This window comes from Lepus europaeus, chromosome 1, assembly GCF_033115175.1.
Source record: "Lepus europaeus isolate LE1 chromosome 1, mLepTim1.pri, whole genome shotgun sequence".
Taxonomy (NCBI): domain Eukaryota; kingdom Metazoa; phylum Chordata; class Mammalia; order Lagomorpha; family Leporidae; genus Lepus; species Lepus europaeus.
In genome coordinates this window covers 112,232,220-112,248,346 of record NC_084827.1, presented here as the reverse complement: position 1 = coordinate 112,248,346, position 16,127 = coordinate 112,232,220, and the positions used below count along the sequence as shown (strand labels likewise).

General features: G+C 42.2%; 1 protein-coding gene across 1 annotated transcript in view; it reads left to right on the top strand.

The window, feature by feature from the left end:
- LRP2 (LDL receptor related protein 2) overlaps positions 1-16,127 on the top strand; it is a 195,170-nt gene that overhangs the window by 14,458 nt on the left and 164,585 nt on the right. Inside the window, exon 4 of the mRNA XM_062196314.1 lies at positions 2,751-2,867. Coding sequence (XP_062052298.1) covers positions 2,751-2,867 — 117 coding nt within the window. The remainder of the gene's footprint in view (positions 1-2,750; positions 2,868-16,127) is intronic.

Below are 16,127 nucleotides of genomic sequence, written 5' to 3'. Positions count from 1 at the left end.
AGAAAGTATAAAATCAATCCTCAGCTATCAGAAAAAAGCTGATTGAGTCCCTTTCACTTGTTAAACTAGAGTTTTGTGAAATTACTTTATAATGAAAGTATTTTATTACTTAAAAAAGTTTTTTTGTGACATGAAAGATGGAATCAATTAACATGAACATGTTTCATGATGACCTTGGCACCCATGGTAGAAACTTGGAAGTTGCTCTTGGTTCTTGCCTATTGCCCACATTTAGTCACCAATTCCTGCCTAACATTTCTGAAGCGTATATTTTCTTTTCATTTATGCTACCACTGCGAACCTCTCTCATCTGGGTGATGGCAGCAGCCTTTGAACTGGCCCTCTGTCTCCTATCCTGTGCCCCCAACACTGATGCTGGAAAGATCTAGCTAAAACTTTTGGTAGCTCTCCACTTCCAGGAGAAAGTTCCAGATCCCTTTTACAGTTCACAGTAGCCTCCTAGATGTGGCTGGGTTGACTTTTCCATGTCTAACAACTTGCCATTGAATCGTCCATTTGTGGCCCACCCTTTTGCTGCCAGACTGCTTGGTTCCAGGTAGCTCCTTTTTCTTTTTTGCTGTAGCTAGCATCTGCTTCAGACCAGGAGAAACTGTCCCTGTGCATGATGCTATCCGTTAGTGAACTAGGCACCCACCGTGGTGCATCTGTACTATAAATCCACTTTCACAATTGTCTTCTAATTATTTCTCCAAGTCTCCCGGAGGAGAATGAGCTCCTTGAGGGTGGCAGTTGTGCCTATTTATCTTTGTATTCTCTTTGCTGGTGTACTTTGTGGTACACAACAGCCCTCAATAGATGTTTGTGGAACAATGTAATTTCAATTTGTCCTTTCTTTACATTTGAATGAACTTTTACCTCTGGTTCATAAATCATTTGAAATCTAAGCAGAAGACATAGAAATATTTGACTAGAGTTTAAGAAGAAAGGCAAGGGAACTAAAATAAAAGCACCTGGTTTAATTTCATATTTTATATAAGACGACTCATGACTTGCTTTTCAGGAATAAAGAAAAGGGATAAATATAAGAAGGCTCTTTAATTGTATGTGGAAATTGGCAATCTATACTTAAATTTAGTGAGGAAGTATTAACCTTCTCAACTTTATTCAGATAAAATCATGTCTTCGCTGTGGGCAGAGTTCAGACATTTAACTGCCTCTGGAAGAGTCAGTAAAATTTAACCCACAGGTGTAAACTAACGGGAGAAAATATGGAGTCATAAAATGTCAGGTATAGGCTGGCTGGAGTCAAACTGTCAAAATGTCAGGTATAGGCTGGCTTGGAACTTCTGTTTGTTATTCAAGAGTTACATGACACATTCCTAATGAGTCTATTTCATTGGTTAAGCAGAAAATATAGGAACAAAGTGACAAGGAGGATGTAATCAATTAGGTGTCAAAAGGGGATTAATTATGTATGTTTGAACTGTCAAGTACAACTCTAAAACTGTCATTTTCTGCTTGTCTCAGACAGATATTCCTTGTTAAGTTTTGATGGCACATTTCTTAACAGATGTCAGATTTTATTAGAAGATCAAAGTTTGCTGAACCTATGTGTCTTTACTCTATAGAAGTATAGGAAATTCTGTAAAACTCCAGGAGAAAACTTTTCCTTCTGTTAGAGGGTTATAGTCTTCCTTTATTTAAAAACATTTTTATTTTATTTATTTGAAAGGCAGAGTTACAGAGAGAGAGAGAGAGGGAAAGAGAGAGAGAGATCTTCCATCTGCTGATTCACTCCCCAAATGGCTACAACAGCCAGCACTGGGCCAGGCCAAAGCTAGGGCCCGGGAGTTTCTTCTAGGTCTCCCACATGGGTGCAGGGGGCCCAAGATCCTGGACCATCTTTCGCTGCTTTTCCAGATAGTTAGCAGAGAGCTGGATCGGAAATGGAGCAGCTGGACTCTTGCTAGTACCCATGTGGGATGCCAGGATCGCAGGCAGAGGCTTAACCTGCTCTGCCACAATGCTGGCCCCTATGTTACAGATTCTTCTTTATATGTGGACAGTTTAAAAATTCCATGATAAATTAATGTTCCCAAGTCATGGTAATTCCTGCCTCAGATTTACAGAGTAGCCTTCACATCTTGCTTGCAGGCATTGATTCATTTGATTTTATTGATTTATCCAGAGGCAAATTCGAAAAACTGTTGATGTCTTTGCTCTCACTTACTTTAATTAGGACAGGACAAAATCAAATGGGACAAAATCAAGCTAGTTATAAGTTTGTTTCACTTAGATTGACACATGGTCAATGTAAGATAGTTTATATAATAGAGAAGACTAAGAAAAATGCACTCATTGTCATTGCTCAGGTATAACTATTGCTAACTCTTTGACATATTTTTGTTTTGTTAAAAGAAGGATCTCAATGTGGGGAGTGTGAACCATCCTTGGTTAATGCTTACATCTGCAAAAGTTTTATTTCATTCATCTTCTTTACCATTGCTTTTCAGTCTATATTGTGTTGTGAACACACATTGATGAGGAAATCGACTACACGAATGTATTTAAGTGTCAATACTATTAGGATACCGTAATAGCTCTGCTTTTGCACTGTGAGCTCGGCTTGGCAGTAGTTGCTATCCCTAGTGTTCCTAAGAACTTTATGTTAACTATACCCTCTACTTGCCCTTTCTTTGCAATACTCTCACCAACATTTGGGAAATATCAATAGATTAATCTGTGTCTGGCAGTATTAAAAGTGCAGTAATATTTTTTCCCCTTCACAGCTGGGAGAACATGCTCGAGTCACCAGATGACATGCTCCAATGGTCAGTGCGTCCCCCGCGAGTACAGGTGCGACCGCGTCAGAGACTGCTCGGATGGAACTGATGAGAGAAACTGCCGTGAGTCCCTTTCAGTCCTTGCACTGTCTTTAGTTTCACCCTTGTCCCTTTGGCATTTTAATCAATTTGTTAGGTTTGTTGATGGACAGAAATGCCTACAATACGCCTGTTGTTATTGAAATCTCTTGGCAGATTCTTTTGTGGATTAGAGGTGATGTTCTGATAGGAATCTGTTTTTCACAAGACATTCTAAGTGTGTCCTGCCTTTGCACATCAGGTTATTATGTTTTTTGAAGTCAGAAACTTCTAACATTAGCATAGCATCCAAGAGGATCACTGAATACCTGGAGTACAAAATCCAGTTTGGTTAATTTTAACTTTTTTATACCGCTGTGGTAAGTTTCTGGGTCAAATTTCTCATTAGTTTTTCTGCTCTTGTGGACTCAACATTTTCTCTCTTTCTTGCTTTTTGAAGATTTATTTTATTTATTTGAAAGACAGAGTTACAGAGAATGAGAGCGAGAGCGAGAACAAGAGAGAGATCTTCCATCTTCTGATTCACTACCCAAATGACAGCAACAGCCAGGACTGCACCATGCCAAAGGCAGAAGCCAGGAATTTCATCTGGGTCTCTCATGTAGGTGCAGAGGCCCATGGACTTGGGCCATCTTCCACTGGTTTCCCAGGTGCATTAGTAGGGAGCTAGATTGGAAGTGGAGCAGCTGGAACTCGTTCCCATATGGGATGTTGGTGTTTTATGCAGTGGCTTAACCTGTTGCGCCACAATGCTGGCCCTGGACTCAACATTTTCTGGCTTACCTTTGTAAAGTGTTACATATTGCAAATGGCTCTATCTAAAATAACAGCAATCTATATCAGTCTGTGACTAAACATGAAAGGAAGTTCAAATAACAGTATAGTATGTATAACATATAAATATTACCATAATCCAAATAAGAAAGGGTGATGATGGTGCATTGTGCACCAACAAATAAGTAAAGAGTAACTTGACTTTCTTGCAATTTATTTACATATCCATGTTTTGAAATCCATGCATAGATTTTTCATAATGTACATTTTTCATCAACTTTTTGAAAATCCTTATATGGATGGATTTCAGATTTCTTACTGCATAACAACGTCTTTTAAAAAATTGTTTTTATTTATTTATTTATTTATTTGAAATGCAGAGACAGAGGGAGAGAGAGAAAGAGAGATACCCAAATGCCTGCAATAACTGGGGCTGGGCCATGGTAAAGCCAGGAGCCAGAAACTCATTCTAGGTTCCCATATGAGTAGCAGGAACCATCACCTGCCCTCTTCCAGGATGTGCATAAACAGTAATTTAGATCAGGAATAGAGGTGGGGATTGATTCTAAGCACTCCCGCCTGGGATGTACACATCGCAAACTGGGTCTTAATTCTAAGCCAAGTGCACATTCTCAAAAGTTAACATCCTTTGATTCTGTTTTCTGTGAACCTTTGGAAATACCCTGCTATAGAGAAAAGGAAAAACTTGTGCCTAAAATGGTCCAGATTCTTGCTGTATCCATGCCCTTGTCACAATATATGTTTAAAAAAAAAAAAAAAAACCCTTCAATACTTCTTCCCTGTCTTGTTATTTTTCTTTTAGAGAAGGGTCTGTGCTATTTTTTAAAAAATATTTATTTTATTTATTTTAAAGGCAAAGTGACAGAGAAAGAGGGAGAGACAGATCTTCCATCCTCTGGTTCAGTCCCCAAAAGGCTGTGAAACCAGTAGCCTAGAATTTCATCTGAGATCCTGCTATAGAGATAGCAGAGGCAAAACATTTGGGCCGCCTTCTGCTCTCCCAGGCACATTAGCAGGGAGCTGGATCAGAAGTGGAGCACTGAGGCTGATGCTCACATGGGAAACCGGCCTCCCGGTGGCCACTTAACCTGCTAACACCACAATGCTGGTCCCGGGGGGCTGTTTGTTTTTGTCTGTTTCCTGACAGAGTTCCTGCAACAGTTCTGTTCTGGTATAATTTCCATAGTAAATGTTCTCTTTTGAAAAAGACTGTTGTCTCCGATTTGGATTTCCCTTCACTTTGGAAATCATGCAGAGAATTTAGACTCATCAGTGGCAGTTGGAGATGGTTGTGTAAATCCAGTTGCCACAAAACAGTAAGTTCATGAGTTAAGGACTCTTAATAGTTGGTAAAGCAAATGGTAGGTCTCTCATTGAGGCAAATAAAGGTGATTAATAGTAGTGACAGATTATGTTTTGTACCATGTTGTAAATTTTGGAGTATTATAGAAATTCTGGTTACAATTAGATTCCTCATGAAGATAACAGGGCAGGCATTTTCATACTCTCTTATGAATAAAGAAATGAAAGCTTCAAAGGGGAGACTGGCTTGTTCAAGGTCGTGTGGCAGAGCTAGGGCTCATGCCGTGTTCTGGCTCCGAGTCTGGTGGCTGCGTTTTGTGGAGGACTTTATTGACAGAAGAGGAAGACCTGCCTTGTGCAAGTTTAAGAGAGCACGAGGCCTGTGCCCCCAGTCAGCAGTCTGTGTCTATATCCCTTATTTACAAGTGGAGGAAAGTGAGTGCGCTATTGCAAATGCAATGGGACTGAAGGAAACCGCCACTCTGGGGCAAAGCAAGGGCAGCTGCAGCAGACTGGGTCTTTTCCGTGTGAACTCTCTGCAGCCAGGTGTAATGTCACTGGTACAGTTGCATCACAGCTTTGCCACTGGACCTTCTGGAATAAACCTGGCAGGAGGTGAGCATGCAAGTATTTGTGATAAAGAGAATGAAGGAAAGGAAGTGAGCTTTATAAACTGTATCTGGGCAGGAAGTTTTAAATAAATACTTTTCAAGGGCAAGCGACTGGTGAAATAAGGACTTCTCAGGGAAGGGAGCCAGATTTCTACTCACTCTTTCTGGACACATACAAGTCAAGTCATGGATGCTTCAGGGCACACGGTGACCCTAAACAACTCTCACACATGGCAGGGGTCTTGCAATAAGGTGCTCTTTCCTATTTTCCTCTACCTTTTTCTTTACTACGTTTTATTTATGGAGGTGTGTAAAAAAAAATCCCATAAGTCAGAGGAAATTAAGAAAGAAATCTTCCTGCTTCCTTGTTAGTGCTTTGATCTGGTCACAGCTAGATGCAGACAAGAAGGAAACGAATGGCCTGGATCAAAGTCTTTAGACAGTGCCAGGATGGGGGAGGGGAGGAGAATTGGTCCTGTCTCCACTGCCCCCCTCCCCAAGCTTTGTGGAAAGTGGGAAAAGGAACTGCCATTCGACTGGTACCAATCACTAATTTACACTTTTCCTATCAATCCTGCCATGCAGATGGGATATTTTCCCAGATCTGCAGGATTATTAAGGGTTATCAAGCAGCAAGGGTGGAGGAGCAAGAATTTTAACCTAGGGCTACACAATATGCCAGTGCACTCAGAATTCTTTTCTTTAGCAATGGAAGTTTATAAAGGGTTTTTGCCTGAAGGTTACTTAGCTATTTTATTATTACTTTTTAAAAAATCTCTACTTAAAGCTTTTATTATAGAAGATTTTAAATGTTAACTCTTTTGCACTAAGCATTCAGTTACATCAATTATCAGCTTGTAGTTAATGTTGCCTACATCTCTCACCTATTATTTTGAAGTAGTTATCAAGCATCCTAAATTTTCTGTAAAATTTCAGAACTGTCTCTAAAGTTTAAGGACTAAAACATAACCATAAAACCATTGTCATATATAAAAATTAAACTATTCTTTAATATAATCAGAAATATAGTCAGTTTTTATTTTATTATTTTTTTAAAGATTTATTTATTTAAAGGCAGAGCAACAGAGAGGGAGAGACAGAGATCTTCCATCCAATGGTTCACTCTCCAGAGGACAGCAACGGCCGGGGTTAGGGGAGGCCAAAGCCAGGGGCCAGGAGCTTCATCCAGGTCAGGGATGGAGTGGAAGGGCCCAGTCACTTGGGCCATCTTCCACCGCCCTCCCAAATGCATCAGCAGGGAGCTGGAGTGGAAGTGGGGCCGCCAGGACTGGAACTGCTGCTCATATCAGACGCTAGTGTTGCAGGCAGCTGCTAACCTGCTGTGCTGTAATGCTGGCTCCTAGTCAGTTTTTTTTTTAACTTCCCCAATTAGCTTGCTACTATTTTTTACATTTGCTATTCAAATTAAAATCCAAGTAAAATCTTAATGTTAGAGTTGATGTATCTCTTAAGCCTTCCATTTGTAGGATTTCCTTCCATTTCTGTTCTTTACCCTTGCAACTCATTTTTTTTTATTAAACTTTTATTTAATGAATATAAATTTCCAAAGTATAGCTTGTGGGTTACAATGACTTCCCCCCTCCCATAACTTCCCTCCCGCCCGCAACCCTCCCCTTTCCCGCTCCCTCTCCCCTTCCATTCATGTAAAGATTCATTTTCAATTCTCTTTATATACAGAAGATCAGTTTAGTATATATTAGGTAAAGATTTCAACATTTTGCCCACCTAGCAGCGTAAAGTGAATAAACTTCCATTGGATTACTAATTATAGCATTAAATAGCAATGTACAGCACATTAAAGACAGAGATCCTACATAATTTTTTTTTTCAAATTAATTAATTTTCTATGCCATTTCCATTTTAACACCAGGTTGTTTTTTTTTTTTTTATTTCCAATTATCTTTATATACAGAAGATCGATTCAGTATATAATTAGTAAAGACCTCATCAGTTTGTACCCACACAGAAACACAAAGTGTAAAAATACTGTTTCAGTACTAGTTATAGCATCACTGCACATTAGACAACACATTAAGGACAGATCCCCCATGGGATGTAAGTACACAGTGACTCCTGTTGCTGACTTAACAATTTGACACTTTGGAAACTGCAACAACAGCAAAACAGGTCCAGAGTTTCCCACAGTCTGGATACTGCTCATTGCATTCCTGAGTTCCTCTGTCCTCTGTATTTTCTGGAAATTAGTAGGCAAACCCAGGGTTTCCTCCATTCACATGGGTGCCATTTGTGGCTGGGTAGTTCTTTATGAGGTTGTCTTGGCCATGCAGGGTGTCTAAACAATATCCCTGGGCTCTATACACTAGGCACCAGTAACATGTACCAGTTGTGATGACCAAAAATGTCCCTAGACATTGTGCAGTGTCTTCTGGGAGTAAAATCACCCTTTGCGGCTCCAAGTTCAGAACCAGTAACGTAGAAGGCGGAGCACCTGCAAAGCCTTCCCTGGAGTGGGCAGGCAGAGGCGAAGGAAGGCACACAGCACCTTGCTGTCTCTCTCTTTGTGGCTTTAGCGGCCGCTGGTGATCATGGCTTAGGTGCCCTTAGTTGTGGTGGTATTGGGTTATTTGAGATGTCACTTCAGATATGTAACAGTTACTAGCTGCTGTCAATGAAAATGTTCCCAGGTGATCCGGGTGTAAGTGAGGCTTGGCCTGCAGCGGTCTTCATGGAGCCGGACACTTCAATGTTCCCGCATTGTGCTGCATGGGGATCCTTCCTTGTGCACGAACTTGGAATCAACTTATGAATGTCACTTGTTTACCTGTTTCTCAGAAATGAGGTTGTCTGTAGGAATAGGTCTTAGTACACTACCCACCTAGAAACCGCCTAATGTTTGGAAACTCTCACGTGGGACTTCCTTCTCTCTCCCCTCAGTATGTGAGCAGATCAGCGGGCTTTTCCTGGCAGCCCTTGGGGTCAGAGCAGACCCCTAGGGTGCAGTCCCTCCCGCCACAGGCCTCTGAAATCAAGATGTTGAGCTCCTAGAGTACCTGGTGTCCTTTCCAGGCATTCCTTTCCAGAACAAAGAATGGTGTGTCAGAGTCCTCCCAGGGAGGCGAGGAGAGGGGAGGTCACAGAAGGCATGCGATGGTGGGAAAGGTGGGAGTAGTAAGTGCCAATCAAAAGATGGCCTTTTAAACGCATTTAGGATGGTATGAGAGGTTCTTACTGTGTTTGCTTCTTTTTGCCTGCTCTGTTCCTACACGTGGGAACTTTCGATTATTTTACTGCTTGAGAAATGCTTCAGAACATATATACTAAAAGCCGTGAAATAGGAAAAACTCATTTTCTCCCCCTAAGTTATTTTGTTATTCAATGACACCATCTGTAAAATGGCATTTGCTGTTAAGCTGCTTGTCAATTAATTTTTTTTAAGGAACAGAGAGATTCAAAACTGCAGTCCATTTTACTTCTAATGGGATTAGCATCAAGGAAAAACCACTCATGCAGGGTCTAAGATAAACATCAGAACAATGCAGCAATTATGGGCCATTCAATTAATATATTGAAGTGACTTTCAGTTGCTCAAAAGTAGTGCAGGAGTTTTTTTTTTTTTTCAGTTAAGTAAAAAGATTATTTTGTTTTATTGAGTACCATATTAGAATGGTTTTGGTGTGAGTAAAACTATGGCTAATTATCGCTGGTTTGCAGCACTTTTGTTACTTAGGAATGCCAAAGAATGGGTAAAATCCCTGTTACAATGAAGGCTTTCTTGCTGGTAATCAGCAGTATTTGGTCTGCCTGCAACTGGGGCTGCTTTGTTCCTGAAGTTTTATTTCTATTGACTTTCTGTTCTTTAGAATTTAAACATTTTCCTTTATGTATCTAACTGCTGAGACTCCCAACTGGGCAAACAGTTGGAGGGGAATAAAGAAGATGGTCCAAGTCATTCTGTGGACTGTGAGAGCTCCCGAAGAACATGTTGTTCTTCAAACTCAGCTGCACATTTAAGCTGCCCACTGAGCCTTGCTCTCAGCCTCTCTCTACTCGAGGTCAGACGGGAGCAGCCGAGAGACTTGCCAAGTGACCCCATCTTTCCTAGCATATCACGGTTGTACCCTTTTAGCATTCTCACGGTTGAGATAGAATTCTGAGCCTTGATACCTGGAGGAAAGATAGAAAAATCTCATTTATTTAGTGCCCACCATGCCAGTATATTGTAAGTATCTCAGATCTTTACAACGTCCTGCGGGGTGGGTGTTTAGCTTAGCATTAAAACACCTGTGTTCCACATCCAGTACTTGGGTTTTGTACTGGCTCCTTTCCTGATTCTAATTTCCTGCTAACGAAGACTCTGAGGCAGCAGTGATGGGTCAAGCCACTGCGCTCCTGCTGTCCATGTGGCTGATCTGGATTGAATTCCTGGCTCCTGGCTTTGGCCCTGGGCCCAGGCTACTGGGTATTTGGGCACCGCATAGGATCGCTCGTGCTCTCTCTCTCCTCTCTCTCTCGATCTCTCCATCTCTCTCTGCCTATCATTCCATCTGTCTGCTTTTCAAAAAAAAGAGAACACCCTGAGATTCCCGTCCAGCTGTTGGATAATTTTCCTGTTCCCTATAACAACAAAGTTACATAGAGTTGTCTTTAATGTCTCTTTACATTTATTCTTATTTCTTTCTTGAAGCCACTGAAAACAGTCCTTCCTCCCTACCAACTTCCTGAAAACATTCTTGTTAGCGCCATCAGTGACTGCCATGTTGCTAAACCTAATGGTTCGGGCCCGGTGCTGTGGTGTAGCTGGAAAAGCCGCTGCTTGGAGTGCTGGCATCCCACATAGGCGCTGGTTTGAGTCCTGGCTGTTCTACTTCTGATCCAGCTCTCTGCTATGACCTGGGAGAGCAGTGGAAGATGGCCCAAGTCCTTGGGCCCCTGCACCCATGTGGGAGACCCGGAGGAAGCTCCAGGCTCCTGGCTTCTGATCAGCACAGCTCCGGCCATTGCGGCCAATTGGGGAGTGAACCAGTGGATGGAAGACCTCTCTCTCTCTCTCTCTCTCTCTCTGCTTCTCCTTCTCTCTTTGTGTAACTCTGACTTTCAAATAAATAAATAAATCTTTTTTAAAATAATAAACCTAATGGTTCATGTTCCGATATTACCTTATCAGAGTTATGCCCTGCTGTCACTCTGTCATTTTACCGTGCTCTAATTTTGCAATTTTTTCCCACCTATGTAACATTTACTGCAATGTCTGTTTTCCTATTCCCCCGAACACAATGTAAGCTCCTTCAGAGCAGGGATTTTATTTCATTGCTTTATTTCTAGTACCTAGCACACCTGTAAGTATGCAATAAGTAATTTTTAATACAGTGTTAAAAAAAATAATGTTGTGGGCATTTCTCCTTCACTTACGATTTTGTTTATCTCTTCATTCTTAGCATAATATCTAGAGAGTCAAATATGAAAAAATACATATCGCATAAAACAGAATTGTAACTAAGAGGAAGGCAGCTTTCTGCATGCTAGCTGGTTCCTAGTACATTGACTTCACCTAGCAGTGATTTGCTGATGGGTTCAGATTCCTGACGGTGGAGCTGAGCTGCACCATTTCTAGCGACTGGGACGTGGTCGCTCTCATAATCTTGGCGTGCAGATAGTCTTCCTGTTTCTTCGATTGGACCTTACCTGTTTATTCTGCCTAAGTGGATCACTGGATAAGTATAAGGAAGAGATAGGAACAGAACCAATGTGTGGTGTGGTCCCTGAGTGAAAACATGTAGCTCCGTAACTCTTTATAGAACAAGCACCACTGAGTACAGTGCACGTTGTAAATCTTTGTTCCCCCACGAGAAGGCTCCTTACTTGTTTGCACTGTTCCTTGGAATATTTGATATGTGATTTTGCATCGTTGCTCCTGTGTTACAGCTTGTGTGAGATTTTTATTCTTTTCCAGAAATTTAGAACTGCATTATTAGTCTTTATCTCCTTTGCAGTTTGGTGTTAACTCTGTGAATAGAGACTAGATAGACATTTGGAGCTAAGTCTCAGCCGTTATACGAACAAAGGGGGCAGGATAAAGAAAACTAGATAGATGACAATGTGTTTCCCCTTTTTGGTTTTGATTTCCTGGAAGCTACTGGGACCAAATTTGATGTAATTTTCTTTCTCTTTCCAAGGTGCTGAATTTCTATTTCATTTTATAAATCTGATTAGGTGTCTGCTTGTTATTGAAAGCCACTTGCGAAGCAGGGAACCCCTCTGGGTTGTCCTGTTGCATATTTAACTGTGCTTCCCAGCGCTGCTTCCTGGATGCTGTCTCTTCTGGGACTTGAAATTGATCTGTGGTGATGGTGGGAGAGTGATGTCAGTCCCTGCTACTTTACAACTTCTGTTCTGGCATTCATCTTTTTCTGGGAAGCTATGTTTCCTAGTATATGGTTCCTCTGAATTCCTAGGTTATATTAAATTGAAGTCTTTTGCAGACTATGTCATAAGTTGTGGAAACTAGGAGCCAGCCTCACTTGTCCAGACTTCTTAAACTGACTGGAGGAAAGAAAAGAAAAGCTCTACTGGCCCCCTTCAGTTACTTCTTTCTCTTTTTATAGTCTTTAAACACTCTTTTTCTGTTTTCATTTCATTTGATTTCAATCTTCTGTAATTTTTCACTTCTTCCTGTTACTTCCTCTGAAGTTTGTAAATGGTGACCAGATCTGTGTTAGTGGTTAGGAACATGAGTTGTGGAGTTTGCTTGCATTTGAATTCTGGCTTTCTGCTCTACCAGTCACGTGACCTTCAAATTCCTTAGGCTGTGTGCGTCAGGTTCTTTATCCATAGAGTAGGTGTACTCACAGTATCTGCCTCATGTGGTGGTTATACGAATGGAATGAGTTCCTACATATTGAGTGTTTGGTACATTTCTGGCAGCTGGTTTTCAGTATACTTTTTTCATAGGGATGGCTATTATGTTTGTGGGTAGTGCTTGCAACTAAGTATGGGCAGCCAATCTAGTAAACATTTTCTAGCAAATCATTACTTGCCTAGATTAACCTGTCTTGGAGCCAGAATAAGTAACATCAAGTAACTTATCAAGAATGACTGTAGGACTTTGAAAAGTCCCTGGTCTCTGGGCTGGACTTGTGTCAGCAACTCTTGTTTTCTTTCCTATCTTGGCTTAAGTCTCTTAATCTACCTTTACAATATCTTCTTTTCCTTTATAATCAGTTTGTCCTCTTTCCTATGTTCTTTCCTGTTGTTTTTTTTTTCCGCTTGTGAGAATGGAGTGTATTCACAGTCTCCTGACCATGATAATAAAGAATTGCTCCTTATATTTGTATCTTACTTGGCTGTAAATGATTTCCTAACAGGGAGGTCCTCAAACTCCCATGGAACTTTCTTGCTCTAATACAAATGATTAACAGGAGAAAAATTTGAAAATCTTCTAGCACCAATTTTATGTCTATTTTAGGGTAGTCCCCAGTTTGGAGGGAACGAACTTGAACATGTATCATTTGGAACTGGGAGAAAATAAATGGGAGGAGCAAGGGGTTAGCATGAGGAAGAATGTTCTGACATTTTTGTGTCACATAACTTTAAAGGTCTACGGCTCAGTCTTTCAATTGAAGCCATTCAGAAGGAAGAGTTTCTTTTATGTTCATTTTCTTTTCTCTAAAGATTTAATTATTTATTTGAAAGTCAGAGTTACAGAGAGAGAGAAGGGAAGGACAGAAGGAGAGAGAGAGAAAGAGAGAGAGAGAGAGTCCAACCACTGGTTCACTCTCCAAATGGCTGCAACATCTAGGGCTGGGCCAAAATGAAGTCAGTAGGCAGGAGTTTCGCCCAGGTTTCCCACAGGGGAGGAAGGAGTCCAAAGGGCCATCTTTGGCTGTTTTTCTCAGGTCATTAGCAGGGAGCTGGATTGGAAGTAGAGCAGCCGGGACACAAACTAGCACTCTTATGGGATGCCAGTGTTGTAGACAGTTGCTTTACCTGCTGTGTTACAATGCTGGCCCCTCTTTGGTGTTCTTGTATATTTTCCCTTTATAGTACACTTTCTACATACTTAAAATCTTGCCATTTTAACCACGTGATGCATTTGCTTCATAGGAAGTGTATAAGGTTAGACTCAGGCTTGCTAAGCAAACCAACCCCAAAATAAAATTTTTAGACATCTCCCAAAGGGAAGCTCAAAGCATTTGTGACTTCCTTTTTCCTGGGGGTAGATTGAAACTCATTAACTAAGGGCCAGGGGAAGTGGAATCTGTTTCTTTGTTTTCTCAGTGTGAACCATTTGGACCTGTTTGTGAGTCTCCCAAAGGGGGACAGCGCTCACAGACACTTCCCGTGTGCAGCACAGTCAGGGAGCCCCACACGGTGTTAGTGTGGGCGTCTTCCCTAGGTGGCTATTCACAGAAGAGACCAGAAGTGTGCATGGCTTGAAGGGCATCCTCTGCTCATGGAGAAATTTCATTATCAGCGAGGATGGAGACAAGAAAAGTGTTTTTCCACATTCTGAGTGTGGACTGCTGACCTGGCCATCACAATTCCCTTTATTTATTTATTTTTATTTTTTTAATTTTTTTTTTTTAATTTTTGACAGGCAAAGTGGATAGTTAGAGAGAGACAGAGAGAAAGGTCTTCCTTTGCCGTTGGTTCACCCTCCAATGGCCGCCACGGTAGGTGCGCTGCGGCCGGCGCACCGCGCTGATCCGGCAGGAGCCAGGCGCTTCTCCTGGTCTCCCATGGGGTGCAGGGCCCAGGAACTTGGGCCATCCTCCACTGCACTCCCTGGCCACAGCAGAGAGCTGGCCTGGAAGAGGGCAACCGGGACAGGATCGGTGCCCCGACCGGGACTAGAACCCGGTGTGCCGGCGCCGCAAGGCGGAGGATTAGCCTAGTGAGCCGCAGCGCCGGCCACAATTCCCTTTCTGATGACATCAAGCTGGCCTTGTTGTTTGTGGCAGGGAGTGAACCCTGTGGGGAAGCATTTTGTGTGTCCATGGAAAATATTGTAACTCTTTTCCTTTCAGGTTTTTTTTTTTTTTTTTTTTTTTTTTTTTTTTTTTTTTTTTTTTTTGACAGAGTTAGACAGTGAGAGAGAGAAACAGAGAAAGGTCTTCCTTCCATTGGTTCACCCCCCAAATGGCCACTACAGCTGACACGCTGCGCTGATCCGAAGCCAGAAGCCGGGTGCTTTTTCCTGGTCTCCCATGCGGGTGCAGGCCCAAGGACTTGGGCCATCCTCCACTGCACTCCTGGGCCACAGCAGAGAGCTGGACTGGAAGAGGAGCAACTGGGACAGAATCCGGTGCCCCGACCGGGACTACAACCCGGGGTGCTGGCGCCGCAGGTGGAGGATTAGCCTAGTGAGCCGCGGCGCTGGCCTCCTTTCAGTTTTATGGCACTGGCTCTCAAAGAGCAGCACAGGGCCAAGCAGAGCTCGGCCCTGCACAGGTGCCCCAGATCTCTTGTATCTACAATAATGACCTTCAGTGAGGAAGCCACAATCCAAGTCCACATCCAGGCTCACCCTGACAGGTAGCTGACTTCTGGCAAAGAGCTGGGGTTTTCTATGACTTTTTCTCCTGCTAGCTGCTGCTCTGAAATGGCATGATGCACGTACTCTAGGTGCGCCCTGGCACTCAGCTGGCCTTTTGCACAGCTTGAAGGGAGAATTAGTAAAGAGAGTTGGGTGAGTGATTTCAAGGCACATTAGCAATGCATTCTGTCTCAAGTATGAGAAGATGGCAGTAATCCTAAGAAGTAGCTCATTTATGACTATTTAAAAAAATCAAATTCAGGGACAGCACTGTGGCAAAGAAGGTAAAGCCTCCACCTGCAGTTCCAGCAACCCATATGAGTACCTGTTCGAGTCCCAGCTGCTCCACTTTTTTTTTTAAGATTTTATTTACTTATTTGAAAATCAGAGTTACACAGAGAGAGAAGGAGAGCCAGAGAAAGAGAGAAAAAGAGGGGGGGGGGTAGAGAGAGAGAGAGAGAGAGAGCGATTCTGTTCACTGGTTCACTCCCCAGATGGTCGCAATGACTGGAGCCATAGCAGAGAGCTGGATAGGAAGTGGAGCTGCTGGGACTCTGTATGGGATGCCAGCACTGCAGGCCATGGATTTACCTTCTATGTCAAAGCTCCGGCCCCTGCTCTGCTTTCTGATCCAGCTCTCTGCTATGGCCTGTGAAAGCAGTAGAAGATGGTCCAAGTCCTTGGGCCCCTGCACCCACATGGGAAACCCAGAAGTAGCTCCTGGCTCCTGGCTTCAGATCTGCCCAGCTGCAGCCATTGTGGCCATTTAGGGAGGGAACCAGTGGATGGAAGATCTCTGTCTCTCTCTTTGCCTCCGCCTCTCTGTAACTCTGCCTTTCAAATAAATAAGTAATTTTTAAAAAAATCAAATTCATAAAATTTTAATTAGCAACTTAAAATATCTTTCATTCAAATATATGATGGATTACATGCAACTTTGGAAATTTAGATATTTAAGGACACTTAACAGACTTGTGTTGAACTCCTGGAGATGAGAAGATTTAGGCTTATTCCTTCACAACTTTTCCTTACTTAGAAATCTGGAAACGATATGAGAATCAC